Raw genomic sequence first — 19,673 nt, forward strand, 5'->3', positions numbered from 1 at the left:
ATAGATTTGCTGTTTTCTAAAGATATAAACATTGATTTCTGGTCATTTCAAAATATTTAATGTGGCATCTTTCTTAAAAATAAAAACATGAACTTTTGTTCCACAATTTAATTACAATAAGAAAATACATGGACAAATGCAGATATGGTAAATTCCCCTTCATTGTCTGCTTTAAAATCAGAGATTTTCTTGTTTCAACAATACCTAGATACAATTGAAATAGTCAATACAAGGAAATTACATAATTTGACAATTAGTTTAAGTTTGTAAATAAATACCTGTTGTAGAATGCTTTTATTTTATCTCTTATATTTTCCTTTTGTGTGCATTTTTTCTTGTTTTGTATTTGGTGGTGTATTTAGTTCATGTTTGTAGATGTTGTGCACTGATGTATAACTGAGGAAGTTGTTGCATGGAACAAAAAATCTATCCACTACAAACTCAATGAGTATATACTGTCTACTATATACTATAAGTATGATTAGGATGATGAGCGTTCACACTGAAGTATACTTCCAAGTTTCCCAAGATGCATTTGGAACCTATAACGACAAAAACCTGAATCACACTAAGGCTAAATATCTCTGTTGATTCTCCACCTTTGAAAGTTCTGAAAACATTTTGAGTGAGAAAGTGACCAAGTAGAATATCAACATGTGCTCATTTGATCCATAAAACTCACGTAGACACATTTCATGCCAATATTTCAGAGATTTTCGGAGACCCTCCATTGTGCAACAGACAACACTTCCTGTTAAATACAAAACAAGAGCCTACAAAAGTGGAATGGAAGACAAGAAGAGATGCTTTTGTTTTTAAAAGCGGATGTTTGATTTTTAGCTTGAAGCCGGTCCCAGGACCATTTTACAGTCTGCTCGCAATGCATCATGGGACGGTTGAGTATAACTAGTGTACCCACCGTGCACAATTAAAAACTATTCCCATATACTATACATCCGGTTATTTCTCACATACTCAATCTTTCCATACTATCTAATGTGAACGCACTACATACTTATTTAGACGTCACACTTAGTATGAGTAGTACATTAGGTTTGTCTTGTTTAAATTACAGCTTAAATTAGCAGCAAAATCAGGCTTTAAAATATAAATATAACATTAACTGAAACATATTTCTCAAGTTTGCTTTTTAAACTAAAGACATAAAAATATATACAAACCCATACGTGTGTGTGTGTGTGTGTGTGTGTGTGTGTGTGTGTGTGTGTGTGTGTGTGTGTGTGTGTGTGTGTGTGTGTGTGTGTGTGTGTGTGTGTGTGTGTGTGCAAGATTGTAATAAGAGACGTACAACACGGGATAAAAGAGAATACTTGTGATTTATCACATTAATCATCATCAGCTTCATGTCCGACTCTTCAACAGTGTAAAGGAAAATAAAGTCTCTCAGACAAATCAGTGTTCTGGAAGATTCCCATCATTCCGTATGAACAAAAAGCGTTCAATGTACACTACAGCGTGTGTGTGTGTGCGAACCATGAGTTCTCAGGAGACCGAGGGTCCGTGAATGCAGCACGGACAGCAGTGCAGTGAGTCGTGGATGAAAAGATCACAATCCATACAGAAAGAACTGAAACAGGACGGACAGGAGAAGACCTGCATACACACCCACACACATTATTCATCCCTTTCTCAGATGAATCAAAGTTCAGCAGTTATTAGACATAATGAAGGTAAACACTTACACTCCTGTCCTTCAGTCGACCTTGACATCCCTGACAGGACCTGAAACACAGCACCGAGCACTCAGAGCAGCTTGGACCAAACCTTCAGCCTTTGGAGGCTTTTATATCATCTCACCTCTCACTGAGTTAGAGAAACCCATAGGACTTACAGCAGGACTGACAGTAGTCCTACTGTAGGACTTACAGTAACTCTTACAGTAGGACTTACAGTCACTGTTACAGTAGGACCTCTGAATGATCATCGCATCGCTGCCACCTAGTGGACAGGAGAGGAAAAGCCTCCAATGTTTGTTTTTGTTGCTTTGTGTTTGCTGTCAAATTGAGTTCTTTAAGTGTTTTTTTTTTTTTTTTAAGTGCATTTCTGAAGTAATTTGGTGTCGTTGTGTTGCCCTTTTTCTGTCTTTTTGGAGCTGTTGTCTTGTGTGTTTTTGAACTTGTTAAATACAGACAGTCAGTTACCTGTCTGTGTGCTGTTCTACGGGACTCTCTGTGAACGCCTGCAGGGGAAACAGGTGGTGGAAGGAGCGGGCGAGGTGGGGCGCCGACACCAGCGTCAAACCTGTGAACACAGCAGCAGTCACAATCTCAGCGAGTCGCGCTCGCAGCGACACACCTACCGCAGACTTTACACTCCACAGGCAGCTCCGTGTACTTGGCATGACACTGAGGACAGAAGTAACCGCTCAGAGACAGGCCGGGACTGTCACCGTCCAGCTGACTGAGATGTACAAAAAAACAGGTCAGAGCGACACAGGCCCCGCCCCCTCAGGGCAATCCACGCCGCTCATACTCACGACATGCTGAAGGAGGGCTTGGCGTCCTGGTCGGACAGAGAGGCGACGCAGTGCTGAGGAAACCCTGAGAGAAGGAAGACCTTTAAATACCAGAGTTAATTATTTTCCTCACCATTTCCTCTTTTTAGGTTTCCCTTTGTCTCTTCTCTTTCATATTTATTTTTTTTCTTACTGTTTCCTCACTGATTTCTTACTGTCTACTCTCTGTTTTGTTGTTTCCTCTGTTAACACGCTGTCAGTTCTTTTCTCCTGTTCCTCTGATTTTCCCTTTCCTCCTCATTTCCCTCTATTTCTCATTGTTTCCCCACTTCTTTCTTACATTCCCAGTGAATTTTTCCAAATAATCCCTTTGTTTTTTTTTTGCTTCTTCCTCCTTTCCTGATTGTTCTTACTGCTTCCTGTTTTACGACTTTCCACTGTCTTTCCTGTTAGTTTCCTCACAATTTCCTTTTTTTAATTGATTGTTTACTGTATCCTCTCTTTTTTGTTTAACCTTTTTCCCGTTTCCTCACTTTCACCTCAACTTTTCTTTTTGCTTCCTCCCAATTTTCCTGATGTTTACATCATTTCTCTACCTTTTTTATACTTTTCTGATATCCCCCTCTATTTCCTCACTGTTTCGTCAGTTTATTGTCTATTTTCTTTTGTTTCTATGACTTTCAAGTTCCTATTAATGTTTACTCTTTATTTCCTCTCTGTTGTTTCCTCACTCTTTTCTACGTGGCTCAGGATGTTTCCGTACCGTTTCCTGTCCCCTTTTGTTTCTATTAGGAATGTACTGAAATGAAAATTTGTGGCCGAAGCCGAATAAAATATAAACGCTTGGCCGAATATCGAATGCGGTTGTTAAGTTTTTCACTATTTTTTTTTTTAATAGTGCATAATGATAAATAGCCTAGAATAAATTTTTAGACAGTTTTTTAAATATTCTGACATTTTTTAAATATTCCAGTAGTCTTTGCTTTTCAACAAAGTTTTTCATTTATATTAGCACTACAAATAAAACAAAACATGTATTCCAAAAAAAACTAAAGTGCATTAAAGGGGAGGTATGATGAAAAAAAACACTTTATAATGGTTTTTCTACAGTGATATACATCATTTTAGCCTCATTCAGAGGGTCAAAGTTAAAAAAGTTCTGTTTCCTCCCTCCCTTGTTATTCCACATTTTGTAAAGTCAGCTTTAAACGGGCGAGTTGGATTTTACCCACGTTGGCAGGTGACGTCACCTAACACGCCTCCTAGAATGTGAGCTCCTCCCTCTCCAAATATCTAACAGCTAAAACAACATTGTGGTTTAATATAGAATATATGTTATACTTTATTGCTATATATGTAAATATAACCTGCACTACTGGACGCCCAAACGGCACTATTTTTTCTGCTGCCGATCGGGTTCGGAGTCACTGCTTGGAGCCACGGACCCATTGTTTACACACATCAGCTGTTAGCACTCCATGCTAATGCTACACCAGCCTGTGCAGCAACACCAGGTGTAGTGTAAGGAGGAAACGATTTATGGATTCGTGGCTGACAGCGCTAACAACATGGGCAAACTCGTTATTACAAACGAGTAACGACGGCTTCCAACTGTTACGTGGTGACGGACAACGGAGAGCGGTAAGCGGAGAGGAGAGAGTCTGGCTGTGTTTATGTGTGGAAATGAGGAGCTACTGCTGCTCTGCTTCTGCAGAAACGCGCACACTTTTCCGACTCAAAATCACTGCACGTTGTTTGATTGCGTCACACGCTACTATTCAGCCTTGCTTTTAACTCACTAAACGGAAGGCCGAATGTAGCTTTTTTTTCAATATTCGCTCGAATATATTCGGCCACCGAATATTTGGTGCATCCCTAGTTTCTATGCCTTTTAAAGTTTCTATTAATGTTTACTCTTCATTTCCCCTCTGTTGTTTCCTGACTCTTTTCTACGCGACTCAGGATGTTTCCGTACCGCTTCCTGTCCCTTTCCTTTTGTTTCTATGCCTTTTAAAGTTCCAATTAATGTTTACTCTTCATTTCCTCTGTGTTGTTTCATTTTCTCGCTGTTTCCTGACTCTCTACTAAGTGACTCAGGAGGTTTCCGTACTGTTTCCTGTCCCCTTCTTTTTGTTTCTATCCCTTTCCTTTGTAACTTTTTACCATTTACTTATGTTTCCTCCCATTCCTGTCTTCCTTTCCTCTCTGTTGTGTAATTTCCTTGCTGTTTCCTGACTCTTTTCTACGTGACTCAGGAGGTTTCCGTACTGTTTCCTCTCCTGTTCCTTTTTTGATTTTTTCCCCCTGAAACAGTTTTCTCTTCAATTCCCTTAAGTTTCTTTAGTTTTCCTCACTGTTTCCTTTGTGACTCCTCACTTTTCCTTATGTTTCCTCCTATTTCTGTTTCCTGTTTTTCACTGACCCATGCGTATGAGCGAGCACTCAGAGGAGGCGCTGGCTGGCGGCGGCTTGACGTGGAGCATCAGCAGCTCTTTGAAGTGGCTCTCGTCCAGGATGACGTGGTAGAAGCCGCCCGTCTCTCTGGTCAGAACCGTGCAGACCCGAACCTCCGCCGACAGCCCGATCACTGACACGCGCACCTTCAGGGACTTTAGGGTCTGAGGACACATGGTTACACGCCTTTATGAAGACTGACCCTGCAGCCAGAGACACGCTATACATGGGGCGACCGTGGGAAAGACACGTGACACGCATTTCAAAGCATTTACACAGAAAACAGGAAGAAAAGATTCAATAATATACACAACTTGGATTTGGTTAATGGACTCGATCAAATATTGAAAATGGGATGTTCAAAACTAAAGTTGGATTCTGAGATTGGATTAGATCACGTAATCTAGTCTTGGTTTTAATCCAGATGTGTTATTTAAAACTTTTTAGTATGATTTGGATAACTCTGATCCAAAAGATATGAATTATTCTGATCCCAGCAGTGTGTTGGATTAGGACGGGGTTTAGGAACAAAATGTGATTTGAATTAAACTAATTGGTCAAATAAACCACATTTTTCCAGGAGTAGATAAGCATTTTTTAATGATATTTTTCAAACTGATTTTCAACGCATACAGTTGGATTAATAGAACAGCTCACACTACCGACCAATAAGGTAGAATTAACATAATCCTCTGAAAAGCTGTCCAAATCAAACAATATTCAATTCTAACTCTAATTGTAAACGTAATGTTTACAAAAACATACAAAAATGATTGTACATAAATGGTTAATAGCCTCCCTTACAGCACGTCCTTCACTCTTATTCTGAGAGAAAGTCAGAGTATGTCTTCATTTTCAGCTGCTCAGGGTCATCATCGACCTCACAGAGACGGAAATTATGCTTTGGAGCAAAATTCCGAAAAGGCTGAATATGTTTCAAGGATGAAATTTTAAGTTTGAATTTGAAGCTTATGAATGCAGATTTTCATTTTTTCTTCTTTTTTAATGGGGCAGTTATGGTCTGGTTGGTCAAAAGATATTATATTATTAAAGGTATTAAAACATTTTTTAGATTAAAACCAAAATTGGATTTCGTGATCTAATCTAAATTTTAGTTTTAAACAACCCATTTTCAATAATTGATCCAATCCCTTTTCCAAAATCAGACCAGATTACCCTTTGAACAACTGTCCCAAAACATTCAAACTGATCAATCCATTTTTGATTTGAACAACTGGGATAAAATTAAGACTACATGATACTGGACAGTAAAGAAAGAATTTCAAAATGTTGATAGTTTTGATCCAGATTACAGCTTTTGACCAACTGAGCCCATAGGATACAAAGGAGTTAATCCAGTTAAATGGAAGAAACTCCTTATTAACTTTATTCTAAATCAACACGTCTAACTTGATTGACTACATTGTGAATCACCATTAAAATGTTGGCGTTAATCACAATTCAGTTGACGCTTCGTGAGTCGCTCCATAAAACTGCATTGTTAATCATAACTAATCATAAATAGCGATTAACTTCAAGTTCATCGTGAGCAAATGCTTTTAACAGAAATTTCTCAACAATAATTAATGACAAATTAACTCACTTATTGGTGGTGTTATTCATGATTAACTCACAATTAAGGCACGGCTAACACGAATAACTGCAATTTGACAAACTTTAGTACTTTTGGATTAACTTTTGCTTTAGCAGGAAATTATGGAGTTATTGGTAAATTAATCCAGAGGTAAATACCTCATTTGGCTGCATTGTTAATTGCTATTAATTCATGAATAACCCTCAAATAATTGGATTAACTGTGTTATCAATAACAACTGCAATTAACTCACAGTGAATTCAATAATCACAAATGTACTGCATGTAACTCAGGATTATCTAATTCAGACTAGAATAAGTGGGGCACAGTGAGGATGATGATGTCACTCACCTTGATGAGCTCGTAGATGTTGCTGGGGTCACACGTGGTCAGGCTGCTGAGGACGATGAGGACCTCCCGGCTCGTGTGTCCCGGCATGTGTCTTTAAATCAGAGACAGAAGTCAGCGATGCTGTGTTGGCTGAGCACACACACGCACGCACTTACTTCAGTGTGTGTACGGCCAGGCTCAGAGCATTGTAGAGAGACGGCTCTCCCGCACACACCGTGTCCACCGCTTTCCTCAGAGCCGCCACGTGCTTCTTTGGATTTCCTGTTTCACAGAAACACACAGGTTTTACTGCACCTCCAATAACAAACCTGGATGGACAATAACTTTCTCAATCTCAACAGCAATAAAACAGAACTCCTCCTCCCCTCTGTCCAGAACTTTACCCTCCTCATCGACGGTCACAATGTCACCCCCTCCCCCTCTGTACGTAACCTCGGCATCATAATGGACTCCTCCCTCTCATACCAAACACACATCCCTAAAACATCATTCTTCCACCTCCGCAACATTGCCCGCCTCCGCTCCTCCCTTACCCAGTCAACAGCTGAAATCCTCATCCATGCCTTCATCACTTCCAGACTTGACTACTGTAATAGCCTTCTCTTAGGACTTCCTACCACTCACCTCCAAAATCTGCAATACATCCAGAACTCTGCTGACCGCCTCCTCACTCACACCCTGTCCAGAGAACACATCACTCCCATCCTCCAACAACTCCACTGGTTCCCTGTTCAATACAAGCTCCTCCTCCTCACCTATAAGTCCATCCATAACCTGGCCCCACCCCACCTCACCTAGCTCCTGCAACAACACCAACCCACCACCACTTCCGCTCAGCCGACATCAACCGCCTCACTCCCATCACTCGCACTAACCGCAGGCCATTGAGGGACCGAGGCTTCACCATCGCTGCCCCCACCATTTGTTTTGTTTTGTTTTATTCCCCATGTAAAGCGTATTTGAGTGTCCAAATAAGCACTATACAAATTCTGTATTTGGCACCTGAACTAAAATGAGTTTGACACCCCTGATCTAAATAATGATATCACATTATTTAAAGCACTTACTTTGTTCAAAAAGAATGTGAAATGCGTTATGTTGAAGAAATATGAGACAGAAGTGTAGCTGTGTTTCAAATGAGGTGTGACAATGACTGTGTTGCACTTTGACTTTGTTTAATGTAATTATTTTTTTGGAGGGGGCAGATGTTGGGGAGAAATTAATTTGTTTTAATGTCTTGAATGAAATAAACAAAGTAACACATAACTACGTCAGAAATATGCAAAACAGCAACAAAACCACACAAAATGAAAACACGGACAGCAAAAATAATAGGACAAAAAAAAACATACAAAAAAAAACAAAGACAAAACAATAACAATAATGCAGTAAAAGACACACAAAAGGAGCTTTTAATTTGCTCTTTGATGTTTGTTTGATGAACAAAACAGATTTAAAGAGATCAGGGCCCTGTTCCAAGTAGCTGGTAGCTGGATTAAAAAAGCCTGGCTCAGTTCAGGTAAACAGAGGTCATACACAGGACTACTGTTGCCATGGTAACATCAACAGAGTTCCCGTTTGCTAACTTTGACTTAGACTTATGAACGTTTAAAGCTCAATGGCTTTTACACTTCAGCCTAAAACAGTTCCCACTTCCTCTCAGGATATGTTGAACCAGCTACTTGGAACGGGGCCCACGTCACTTTGTGACATCATCACTAGGAGACAGACGCTCACCGGCCAGCTCGGTCAGCTTCTCCGCCCGCTTGTTCTTCGTAGTGATGATTCCCACCTGAGCGCAGGTGACAAACGGAGATCACACAGTAAGAAACATGTTTTTATTTATTAAAGCAGGTGACGTTTCACTGAGGGTCAAATTAGCTCTACCGTAAGCTTTAGATAAATATTTATTATTAATTGTTTTCAGAAGTTATTCCTTGTTTGCTAAAGTAAAATTTATTTTTGTTTTATTTTATTTTGACATTTAAACTGAATTATTTATTATTTCATTATTTATAATTATTATTCTTTAAACAAGTCTAATTTTAATTTCAACACCAAGTTATTTCCCAATCCATCCTCCAATCAGGGGTGGACTGGGACATTTTCTGTCCAGTCCAGCCCACTACATCATCAAATCTGGAGGCGTCGTCTCTCATTCAAACTACAAACTACAGAATCTTATTCCTTGACAACAGTGAACAAATCATGAAATTAGCTGAACCACAAAAACTGATCAATCAATCAAAATGATGTCATAGGGCTGAGACCAGACTAACGGGCAGGGCCGTTTCTGGCTTTGTGGGGGCCCAATGCAAGATGCTGTTTGGGAGCCTCTAGTGTAAAACCTGGGGTCTGTCACCCTGAGGGATGCTACCAAATATTGATTTGCAAATATGTACTAAAACCATGATAAAGCTGTTATTAAATCAGTGATGCTAAACATGTGGCGCTTTATGTGTTAATTGTATTTATTATTCCCCCAGAAAACCTTAAAAAGGAACACCTTTTAACCCTTTTTTACCTATTTTTCTTTGTCCCATTTTTGCCCCTTTTCAACATTTGACACTTTTTCAGATTTTAGCTCCTTTTGCCAACAAATATCCCTTTTTTTCAATTTTCTGTCCATTTTTGCTAATTCTTTTTGACACTTTTATGTACTTTCTTTAACATTTTTTTGCTGCTTTTCACCTAAATAAGATACCTTTTGCCCAATAAATATCATTGGTTTTCCTTTTCATCCCACATTTTCCCTCTTTTTGTTCCACATTTTTGCTGTTATACTTCAGTGGGAACGCTAATCATCCCAATCATAGATGGTATGGTATATAGTAACAGTATATATACTCATTGAGTTTATAATGTAGAGTAGGGAGTGGGACATGTACAACACAGCCCCTGAGTCATGTGAGTGATGTAGGCTGGAGTCACAGCTTCATGACGTTTCCTTGAGCTCACCTGACTGATGGGATTCTGGTAGAAGTACTCATCGACAAACGCCTCCATCAGCTGAGGAGCAGAATAACATCACTGTCAAAGCTTAAACAGGCTCACACATAAGAAACACACATACGTGCATCGCACAGCAATCATCATGATTTCAGCGTGACGTTCATTTCGCACATTTGAAGCCTGCAAATATAACATTTGATGACAAAAGGAAACTGAACAGGCAGGATTTGGGGAAGTTTAAATAGCTGTGATAACATCAGATTAAGGGAAGACGATGAGACAGAGAGGAAATGAAAAGTGGAAAGGGAAATGAGAGGCTTTGATAATGTGTCACAATAAGGCGATATTCACTCTGCAGGTCAATTCAGAGGTTTTTTGCCCACATGTGACATGTTTCAGATTTTTTCACATCTATGTGAACGGAACCATTCAGATTTTTTCTGATCCGACCCAGGCCACTTTCATCTACTGTATAAAGTTAATTTGTGATAATATTGCCCCTTTAATAGATAGTGAAAATGTTTCATTTAAATCTTTTCTAATTTGGGCGTCACATTTATTACTCTCACAGAATGAACCATGCTGATTGAAAAACCAATGAGTGCAATACGCGTTCAGCACATTTGAAAAGAAATATCATGAACATTTTATGCTTAATCAATTACTCTGTTAACTTTCACTGCTATGCTGATGATACCCAACTGTATGTATCAATGAAGCCAGGTGAGACAAATCAGCTATCTAAACTTGAGGCCTGTCTAAAGGGCATTAGGGCCTGGATGGACCAAAATTTTCTTCTTCTCAACTCAGACAAGACTGAGGTCATTGTACTGGGCCCACGACACCTTAGAGAAACCTATGCTAGCCTAACTGCCCTAGATGGCATTACTCTGGCATGAAGCACAACTGTTAGAAACCTTGGGGTTCTATTTGATCAGGATTTATCCTTCAACTCTCACATAAAACAAACTTCAAGAACTGCCTTCTTTCATCTCCGTAACATTGCTAAAATCAGATCTATCCTGTCTCAGGGCGACGCCGAAAAACTAGTCCATGCTTTTGTTACCTCTAGACTGGATTATTGTAATTCTCTTTTAGCAGGCTGCCCGAGCAAGTCGCTTAAGACACTTCAGCTGGTTCAAAATGCTGCAGCACGTGTACTGACTAAAACTAGGAGAAGAGATCACATTACTCCTGTATTAGCCTCTCTGCATTGGCTTCCCATAAAATATAAAATAGAATTCAAGATTCTTCTTCTCACTTATAAAGCCCTAAATGGACAGGCACCAGCCTATCTCAAGGAGCTTGTAGTGCCATACAATCCCCCCAGAACACTACGCTCTCAAAATGCTGGACTACTCGTTGTTCCATTTGTCTCTAGAAGTAGTATAGGAGGAAGAGCTTTCAGTTATCAGGCCCCACTTCTCTGGAACCATCTACCAACCACGGTTCAGGGGGCAGACACCCTCTCTACCTTTAAGGTTAGGCTCAAAACATTCCTCTTTGGTAAAGCTTTTAGTTAGGAACCAGCTCATAGCTCATAATTAAGATGCAATAGGCATAGACTGCCGGGGGGGGGGTCTGGCATGCTCGGTTGGAGAGAGGTTGGAGAGGGCGTTAAGAGAGAGGTCATTTAGGCTAGAGAGGGACCGGAGAGGGTCCCATTCCTCTCTCAAACACTCCCTCTATGTCTGCTTCTTCCCTTGTGTGTTTGCTCCTGTACTCCTTCTGGCTTTTGTCTTGCAGGTCCGTGGGATCCTTAGTGTGGAGTTACAGAGTCTCAGCGGCTCTGTCTCCACCCTCTCCTCTGCACACACCCAACACAGCATAACGTGGATGGCTGTTCATCATAGGAATGGGATCCACACAAGGTTCCTGCTGCTTAACAGAAGGTTTTCCTTGCCGCCATGATGAATTCATGTTGGGTGTGGGATACATATGTATGTGTATATACGTATATATGCATATGTGTGTATCCATAAAATGAAGAGTCCGTCCTTAAGACTGCTCTACTGTAAAGTGCCTTGAGATACCATTGGTTATGATTTGGCGCTATACAAATAAAGATTGATTGATTGATCAATTGTACCAACAAAATTAGGAAAAGTCATGAAATAAAAAGCAAAAAAAAAAAAGTCAAGTATTATTTTTGGAAGGCTAAACATCGAATTGGGTCAAATTGACCTAAGGGATAATATGAGGGTTAAAAAAATATTTTCATATACATTCCTCTCCAAAAGTATTGGAACAATAAGTTCAATTTCTTTGTTTTTGTTGTAAACTGAAGACATTTGGGTTTCAGATCAAAACATGAATATGAGAAAAAAGTTCAGAATTCCAGCTTTTATTTCATGGTATTTATATCTAGATGTGTTAAACAACTCAGGACAGAGAACCTTTTGTTTGAACCAACCCACTTTTCAAGTGAGCAAAAGTACTAAAACAGACATTATTAAATGAACTTAAGGTGAATAACGTTTAATATTTGGTGGCACAACCCTTACTTGCAAAAACTGCATCAAGCCCGTGACCCATTGACTTCACCAGACTGTTGCATTCTTCATTTGCTTTTCCAGGCCTTTAGTGCAGCTTCTTTCAGTTCTTGTTGGTTTTTGGCAGTTTCTTCCTTCATTCTCCTCTTCAAGAGGTAAAATGCATACTGGGTTAAGTTTCAGTGATTGACTTGGCCAGTCTAAGACCTTCCACTTTGTCCCCCTGATGAAGTCCTTTGTTGTGTTGGCAGTGTGTTTTGGGTCATTGTCTTGTTGCATGATGAAGCTTCTCCCGATCAGTTTGGATGCATTTTTCTGTAAATTACATCATCGATAAAGACTAGTGAGCCCGTTCCAGAAGCAGCCATGCAAGCCCAAGCCATGACATTACCTCCACCATGCTTCACAGATGAGCTTGTGTGTTTTGGATCATAAGCAGATCCTTTCTTTCTTCAAACTTTGGCCTTTCCATCACTTTGGTTGAGGTTAATCTTGGTCTCATCAGTCCAGAAAACTTTGTTCCAAAACTTTTGTGGCTCATCGCTGTACTTCTGTGCACTGCTTTCTTTGTGTTTCTTTGTTTATTTCAATCTAGCCTTCTGATTCTTTTTGCTGATGAATGGTTTGTGGTATGCCTCTACATTGCTTCTCTCAAAGTCTTCTTTGAACAGTGGATTGTGATACCTTCACCCTTGTCCTGTGGAGGTTGACAGTGATGTCACCGACTGTTGTCTTTGGGTGTTTCTTCACAGCTCTCACAATGTTTCTGTCATCAACTGCTGTTGATACCCTTGGCCGACCTGTTCAGTGTCTGTTGCTCAGTACACCAGTAGTTTGTTTCTTTTTCAGGACATTCCAAATTGTTGTTTTGGCTATGCCCAATGTTTGTGCAATAGCTCTCATCCATTTTCCCACTTCTCTCAGCTTAAATTGGTTTGCTTTTCCCCATAGACAGCTCTCTGGTCTTCATGTTTGCTTAACAGCAAATGCAGTTTTCACAGGTAAAACCCAAAGCCAAAGAACTATTTAATGTTGAAGCAATCAATCTAAAAGGCAACACCTGAGCAACTAGAATCACCCATCAGTCACATGTTCCAATACTTTTGCTCACTTGAAAAGTGGGTGGGTTCAAACAAAAGGTTCTCTGTCCTGAGTTGTTTTAACACAACTAGATGTAAATACCATGAAATAAAAGCTGGAATTCTGAACTTTTGTCTTTTTGATCTGAAACCCAAATGTCTTCAGTATACAACAAAAACAAAGGAATTAACCTTATTGTTCCAATACTTTTGGAGGGGAATGTATTTTAATTGACGTATTCCTTGAAACATTATTATTAATGTATGGAGTTACAAAGCAAAATGAAACGGTACTAATAAACGGCGTAATCATGGTTTCCTCTTTTTCATTTCGGTGCATCTCTCGTCACAAACTCCTTTTGAAGTGGAAAAAGTTGGAGGAGGGTGGAGTACCTTCAGGGTAGAGGAGAGACGGTTGGGCTTCAGGTCCTGATCCTCCATGCTGCGGGAACAGTCGATCACTACGTACAGGTGACGCATCTGCAGCACGCACGCACACACACACTCATCTGGTCAGTGTCTATTAGGATGAATATATTACGTTTTATGGACAAGCGAGAAATAAGGAGAACGTCACCATTCCCAGTCGGACTTGTCCATGAGTCTCCATAACCCTGCAGTGACGCAAGCACGCACGCACACACGCAAGCACGCACATACGCAAGCACGCACACAGACAGACACACACGCACACATACACACAGACAGTGAGGAGAGCGAGTGATGGGCGGTAACACACAGGAAACAGACAAACAGACAGACAGACAGACAGACAGATGGAGGGAAGGACTGACCTCTTCCTCTTAGCCTGGTACAAGATCTCCTCCACCGAGGCTCTGAGAGAACCAGACTCATCCTCCTTCAGAACCTCCCTGAAAATGACACACATTACACACACGTTACACACATGTTGACTAGGGTGTCCATACGTCCGTTTTTTTTCCCGGACATATCCTCTTTTCACTCCTCATCTGGGCTGCCTGGGGATATTTTATAAATGCATGGATTTGTCCGGACTTCCCAGGAACCTTGAACACATCTTAGGAACACATTAATTTAAAAGACCATAACTTCGCTAATATTTGCTTTGTCTAAGAAATTCCACCAGCTTCTGAAAGCTAAGGAGTTTTTTTTTACAGCCAATATGGCCTCATTATGGTAATTTTACTCACACGTGATGGAATCATTGAAGTGATGCCCTATTTCAGTTATTTATTGAAGTGTATATTGAGTAGGGCTGGGACTTTAACGCATTAATTGCAAATAATTAATTAATAACAATAATACATTTAATTTAAAAGCGTCTTTCAAAACACCCAACGACACTGTACAGTGGAGTCAAAAACAATAAGAACAGGGGCAGCAGAATAAAACAGAGTACGGCGTTGAGATGGTGAGTGCGGGACTAGGTGGTGAAGGACTGTCTGAACAGGTGAGTTTTGAGTCTGGATTTGAAGAGTGACAGGGAGTCTATGGTACGGAGGTCAGGGGGAGAGCGTTCCAGAGCTGGGGAGCAGAGTGGCTGAATGCTCTGTGCCCCATGGTGAGGAGTTTGGCCGGTGGGACACAGAGCTGGAGAGTAGAGGAGGAGGGGAGTGGCGATGTGGAGGTGGCCAGGTTATAAAGTGCTTTGAATGTAATGATGAGTATTTTGAAGTTGATTCTTTGTTTTACAGGGAAAAATAACGCACTAAAAGAATAACACTAGGGATGTAAAGATTAATCGTGACGCAGATAAAAATCGATTCAAAGGTGTCATGGTTCACAATGATACTCTGAAATTAAATCACAGTACTTAAAAAAAAAAAAGAACAATATTTAATTTTTTTCTTTCTTTTTTTTTCACAGCAAAGGGCTATCTATTTAGAATTTGAAATTCAGGACGCACCACTGTGTTTTATATCAGAAGTATGGAAGCATTTTGGCTTGCCCAAGACAAAATGAAAGAAGTGAGAAAGAAAGAACATGTGAAATCCAAGGTAAGAGGGGCACAGAGAGGAAAGGGAGAAACAAGGGAGAAAATGAAAGCCAAAGTTTGTTTATTTATATTATTTCTTTGATGTGGGATTTGTTTTAAAGTCCAATTGTTAAGGCATAAAATACATTTTCAGTTGCACTTTTAAAAAGAAAAGGAACTATTATACAGTTTAGCATAGGTTACTGTAGAGCCAGAATTTAAATTAATAGGCTTCTTCTTCATTTGTACTATTTCTTTGTTTATTTCATTCAGGATTTGTTATTAATTAAATTGCAATTTTTTGCATAGTTTATCAATGGATTCTTTTGACAATGAAAGATAAAAGAAAATAGCACAGTATTTTTATTTTTGAAGAAAAAAAAAAGAATATTTTTCAGTCATCATTTGTCTACAGTCTCATTTTGTAAAATAAATCGTAAGAAAATTGTATCGTGAACCCAGCATCGTGAATCGAATCGTATCGGGAGATGAGTGAATCGTTACATCCCTAAATAACAGCGTTAATCTTTTTTTTTAGCACTCCAAACAGCGCGGAACCTCTCAGTTCAAGAGTTCCCGGTATACCCATAATACTGATGCACAGACTACAATACAAGGCGGGAAACTGCTGAGCATGAATTTTTGGTTCAATAAAAATAAAAGCCCAGTTTTGAGCAAATTGTTCAAAAAAGAGTTTGTTGATCACCAGAGCTTTGCAGCCTCAGCTACCACCGTATGCTAAACATGTAGCAGCTAGCACGGACACTCGGACAGTGCTAGCTCTAACATGCTACGGGCATGCCGTGTCTCCAGTCCACACTGGACAAAATGACACAGTTCAAAGCCAAAATGAATAAGCTGTGATTGACAAATGAACAAAGTCACTGGATAAATATTATTATCTGAAGGAGAGAAAAAGCAACAAGTTCGGTGTTCAATAACTGTATTGCTCAGAAAAGTGTTCTTACTGTTTATGATGTGTTAACTTTATAGAACTACATCTGGACCTGATGTTTCATTTCATTTGTATTTTTATTTGGACTAAAGTACACATCAATATACCCCCTGATGTCTAAACTAAAGGTGTCAGCAGTCCTTGGGATTGATCTCAAATATGGCAGAATGTAAATGTCTGTTCAAGTCTGTTAAAAACATTAAATTAATTTATAAAGCCACTTTGTAATATATCAACCTTTTGATCTGCCACAATAATGTAATTAATTTCAATTAAAATACTTCAAGTTGAGGACTTTTCTCAATTTTGAGGCGAGATTAAAAAATAAATTAATTATGCTATGTAATTATTTGGTTTTTTTTATCTCTTGACAGCACTAAAATAGTATATATTTTGATTTCAGATTGTTATAAAGCATAATAAAGATGAATGAGTCGAGTCACTACTGATTTCAGGTCTTTGTCATAAAAAGATGAATTATTTTTAAACCTTGTTTCTCTCATCTAACTTATTTATCTACTGTAATGTATTTTGTCATTGCAAGGTAGACTTAAGTAAACATTTTAGTACGATCACATCACCCCCATACTCCCCACTCTCCACTGGCTCCCCATCTCCACCCGCATAGAGTACAAGGTCCTCCTGCACACCCACCACTGTCTGCACGGTGATGCCCCTACCTACCTCACTGACCTTCTCACACCACACACCTCAACCAGGACCCGGTCAGGCCAACAGCACCGTCTGCTCACGCCCAGGACGCGGCTCATGACCATGGGGGACAGGGCTTTCGAAGCTGCCGCTCCTCGTCTGTGGAACGCGCTTCCTGACCACCTTAGGTCTCCACAGACGGTGGATGCTTCTAAAAAAGGACTAAAGACCTTCCTTTTTAAAAAAGCCTATAGCTAATTTTAACTTGTCCTGCTTTTATTGTTGTATTGTATTGTATTTTTATCCTGTTTTACTATGTAGCACTTTGAGATTTTATTTGAAATGTAAAGTGCATTATAAATAAAATTCATTATTAATATTATTATTACTTTAAGTGTCCTCTTTTTTGGAAATCAAACTATGGTCACCCTATGTTACACACACACACGTTAGACACGCCCCAGTCTTTAAACACAAATGCCTCCGTGGCTCTTTTCTCTAAAGTCACAGGTTTGTTCACAATGAGACGGACTCTAATAATCCAGGTATCAGTCGACCTCCTCTGATATTCTGTGATTAAAATTCCCCACAGGAACCATGTGAGAAGGTAAATCCATGCATAGACCCACCATGTCCTCTCGTAGCCTCCCTCCCAGCGTTTGGCTCTCTCTGGTTCTTCGTCCATCTTTTCCTCAGAGGCTAAAACACAAACACACACTTTAAATTCAACAACAGCAGCAGCTGCAAATTCTGTCTGTTACAACAACAGCGTATTAGGGCCAAGAAATCTGAGTACTACGAGATTAAAGTCGTAATATTTTGAGATCAAAGTCATAATTTTATAAGAATAAAGTCTTCAATTTATTAGATTAAAGCCATAATATTTCGCGATTAATATGTTAATATTTTGAGAAAAGAGTCATAATTTTATTAGGGTAAAGTAGTAATTTTGTTAGATTAAATTTGTAATATTTCAGGATTAAAGTCAGAATATTTTGAGAACAGAGTCGTAATTTAATTGTATCTTACTATTTTTTTTAACATATATTTTTGTTTAATTATGGGTTTTTTTAAACTTTATTTATTAGTATTTATTTTGTTTCCTCACAGGAGTTAAACACAAAAATGTTTTTTCAAAAAAATTTTTTTTTTTAATTTAAAAAATTAAAGTGGAAAATACGGAATTTGGGGAAAAATAGAACAGATTTTATAGGGCCCTTGGTTAACATTATTAGCCTATCTAGTGTGGCTAAGCAGACTTGTGCTGAAAAGAAAATAATTCATTTGTTGTGGGTTTATCCCGTTTTTTTGGAATGCATGTTTTTTTTTTTTTTAAAAAAGCAAAGGCTACTGCAATTTTTTTTTTAAAATGTCAGAATATTCAATAAACATTCACTTTCTTTTTTTTTTAAAAAAAAAAAAAAACATGTCTAAACATTTATTCTAGGCTATTTATGCACTATTAAGAAAAATTGTGAAAAACTTAACAACCTCATTTGATATTCGGAATTCGGCCAGAGCGTTTATATTTTCATTTCGTTGCATCCCTAAATTTTATGAGAGTAAAGTTGTAATTTTATTAGTTTAAAGTCGTAATATTTCGAGAATAAAGTTATAATTTTACAAAGTTAAAGTCGTAATTTTATTAGGGTTAGGGTTAGTAATAATTTTATTATTGTCGAAATATTACGACTTTCATCTTAGATTATTATTACTTTATTCTTGAAATATTCTTACTTTAATCTGATAAAATTACGATTTCATTAAGATGCAACTTTATTCTCATAAAATTACAAATTTTTCCTCGAAATAGGACGACTTTGATCTCATAGTGCCCAGATTTTTGGAAATTTGAATTGAACTTTTTTAATTTTATTTCGGGAGCCTTCAGAAAAGAAAAGGAAAAAAAAAACACTCAGGCCAAAGTGTGTAAATCGAAGCAAAAGCTTATACACACCTACCCCACCACTAACACAAAACAATGCTAGATAATATTAAAAAATATATATATTATAATAATAAGGAAACTAATTAAATGTTGAAGTGGCCCTAATACGCTGTCGTTCTGTTACAAAACTTATCTGAGTAATATTGTATCTGCTGGATGAAAACAGCTACCTGACATTTCTTATGTCATAGAGTTTATGCTCATTATTGGTGAAATACGGAAGAAATATTTGACAAAAACATCACCAACCCTGTTTTTTTTTTAGAGGCTGAACGTTTGAACTATTGACGAATTGACAATAACATGCTCATAATATAAGAATAATACTTACGGTTTGTAAAATTAGTGAAACACGGACCAACAAAGCAGCGGTAGAGGAAGTGGTGCAACACACGATCTAACCCGGAAGGAAACACGTCCGGTGGAAAATGTTCCGCAATGTGAGCACTGATAGTGGATGAAGATACATCTTATTTGTTTTATTAGAATGTTGAAAAACAATGAAACACAAAAGAAATCAAATAGAACATTTAAAACAGATTTAAAAAAAAAAAAAAAAAAAAAAACTATTGAAAACAATAAACACTAAACAAATAAAAAATAACTAAAAACAAAACAATAAAATCATTGGAAAAACGAATAAAAAAAACAGATACACACGTCTTTTTGTGTGTTTCACTGTCATTTAGTGCAATTTTGTGGTGATTTTAATATCTTTTTTCGTAATTTTGTGATTAGTATTGTCTTTTTGTGTATTTTCAGTC

The 19,673-nt window shown here is 38.5% G+C and overlaps 1 protein-coding gene across 2 annotated transcripts; it reads right to left on the bottom strand.

The window, feature by feature from the left end:
• Positions 1-1,320: 1,320 nt before the first annotated feature.
• Positions 1,321-19,330, bottom strand: gtf2h2 (general transcription factor IIH, polypeptide 2). Of its 2 annotated transcripts, XM_028456568.1 has the most exons (15): positions 19,241-19,330; positions 17,591-17,660; positions 14,193-14,270; positions 13,976-14,012; positions 13,792-13,878; positions 9,834-9,884; positions 8,613-8,667; positions 7,031-7,136; positions 6,876-6,966; positions 4,899-5,094; positions 2,498-2,561; positions 2,321-2,421; positions 2,163-2,262; positions 1,704-1,743; positions 1,321-1,614 (listed from the first exon to the last, which is right to left on the bottom strand). In XM_028456568.1, the coding sequence occupies exons 2-15, from the start codon at positions 17,644-17,646 to the stop codon at positions 1,504-1,506; spliced, it is 1,173 nt and encodes a 390-aa protein (XP_028312369.1). In that variant the 5' UTR covers positions 17,647-17,660; positions 19,241-19,330; the 3' UTR covers positions 1,321-1,503. The 2 variants fall into 2 exon arrangements, with proteins under 2 accessions (XP_028312369.1, XP_028312370.1); XM_028456569.1 differs by lacking the exons at positions 13,976-14,012; positions 19,241-19,330 and having other exon boundaries at positions 13,792-13,918; positions 17,591-17,643.
• Positions 19,331-19,673: the final 343 nt, after the last annotated feature.

The sequence above is a fragment of the Gouania willdenowi genome, chromosome 9 (genome assembly GCF_900634775.1).
Source record: "Gouania willdenowi chromosome 9, fGouWil2.1, whole genome shotgun sequence".
Lineage (NCBI taxonomy): Eukaryota > Metazoa > Chordata > Actinopteri > Blenniiformes > Gobiesocidae > Gouania > Gouania willdenowi.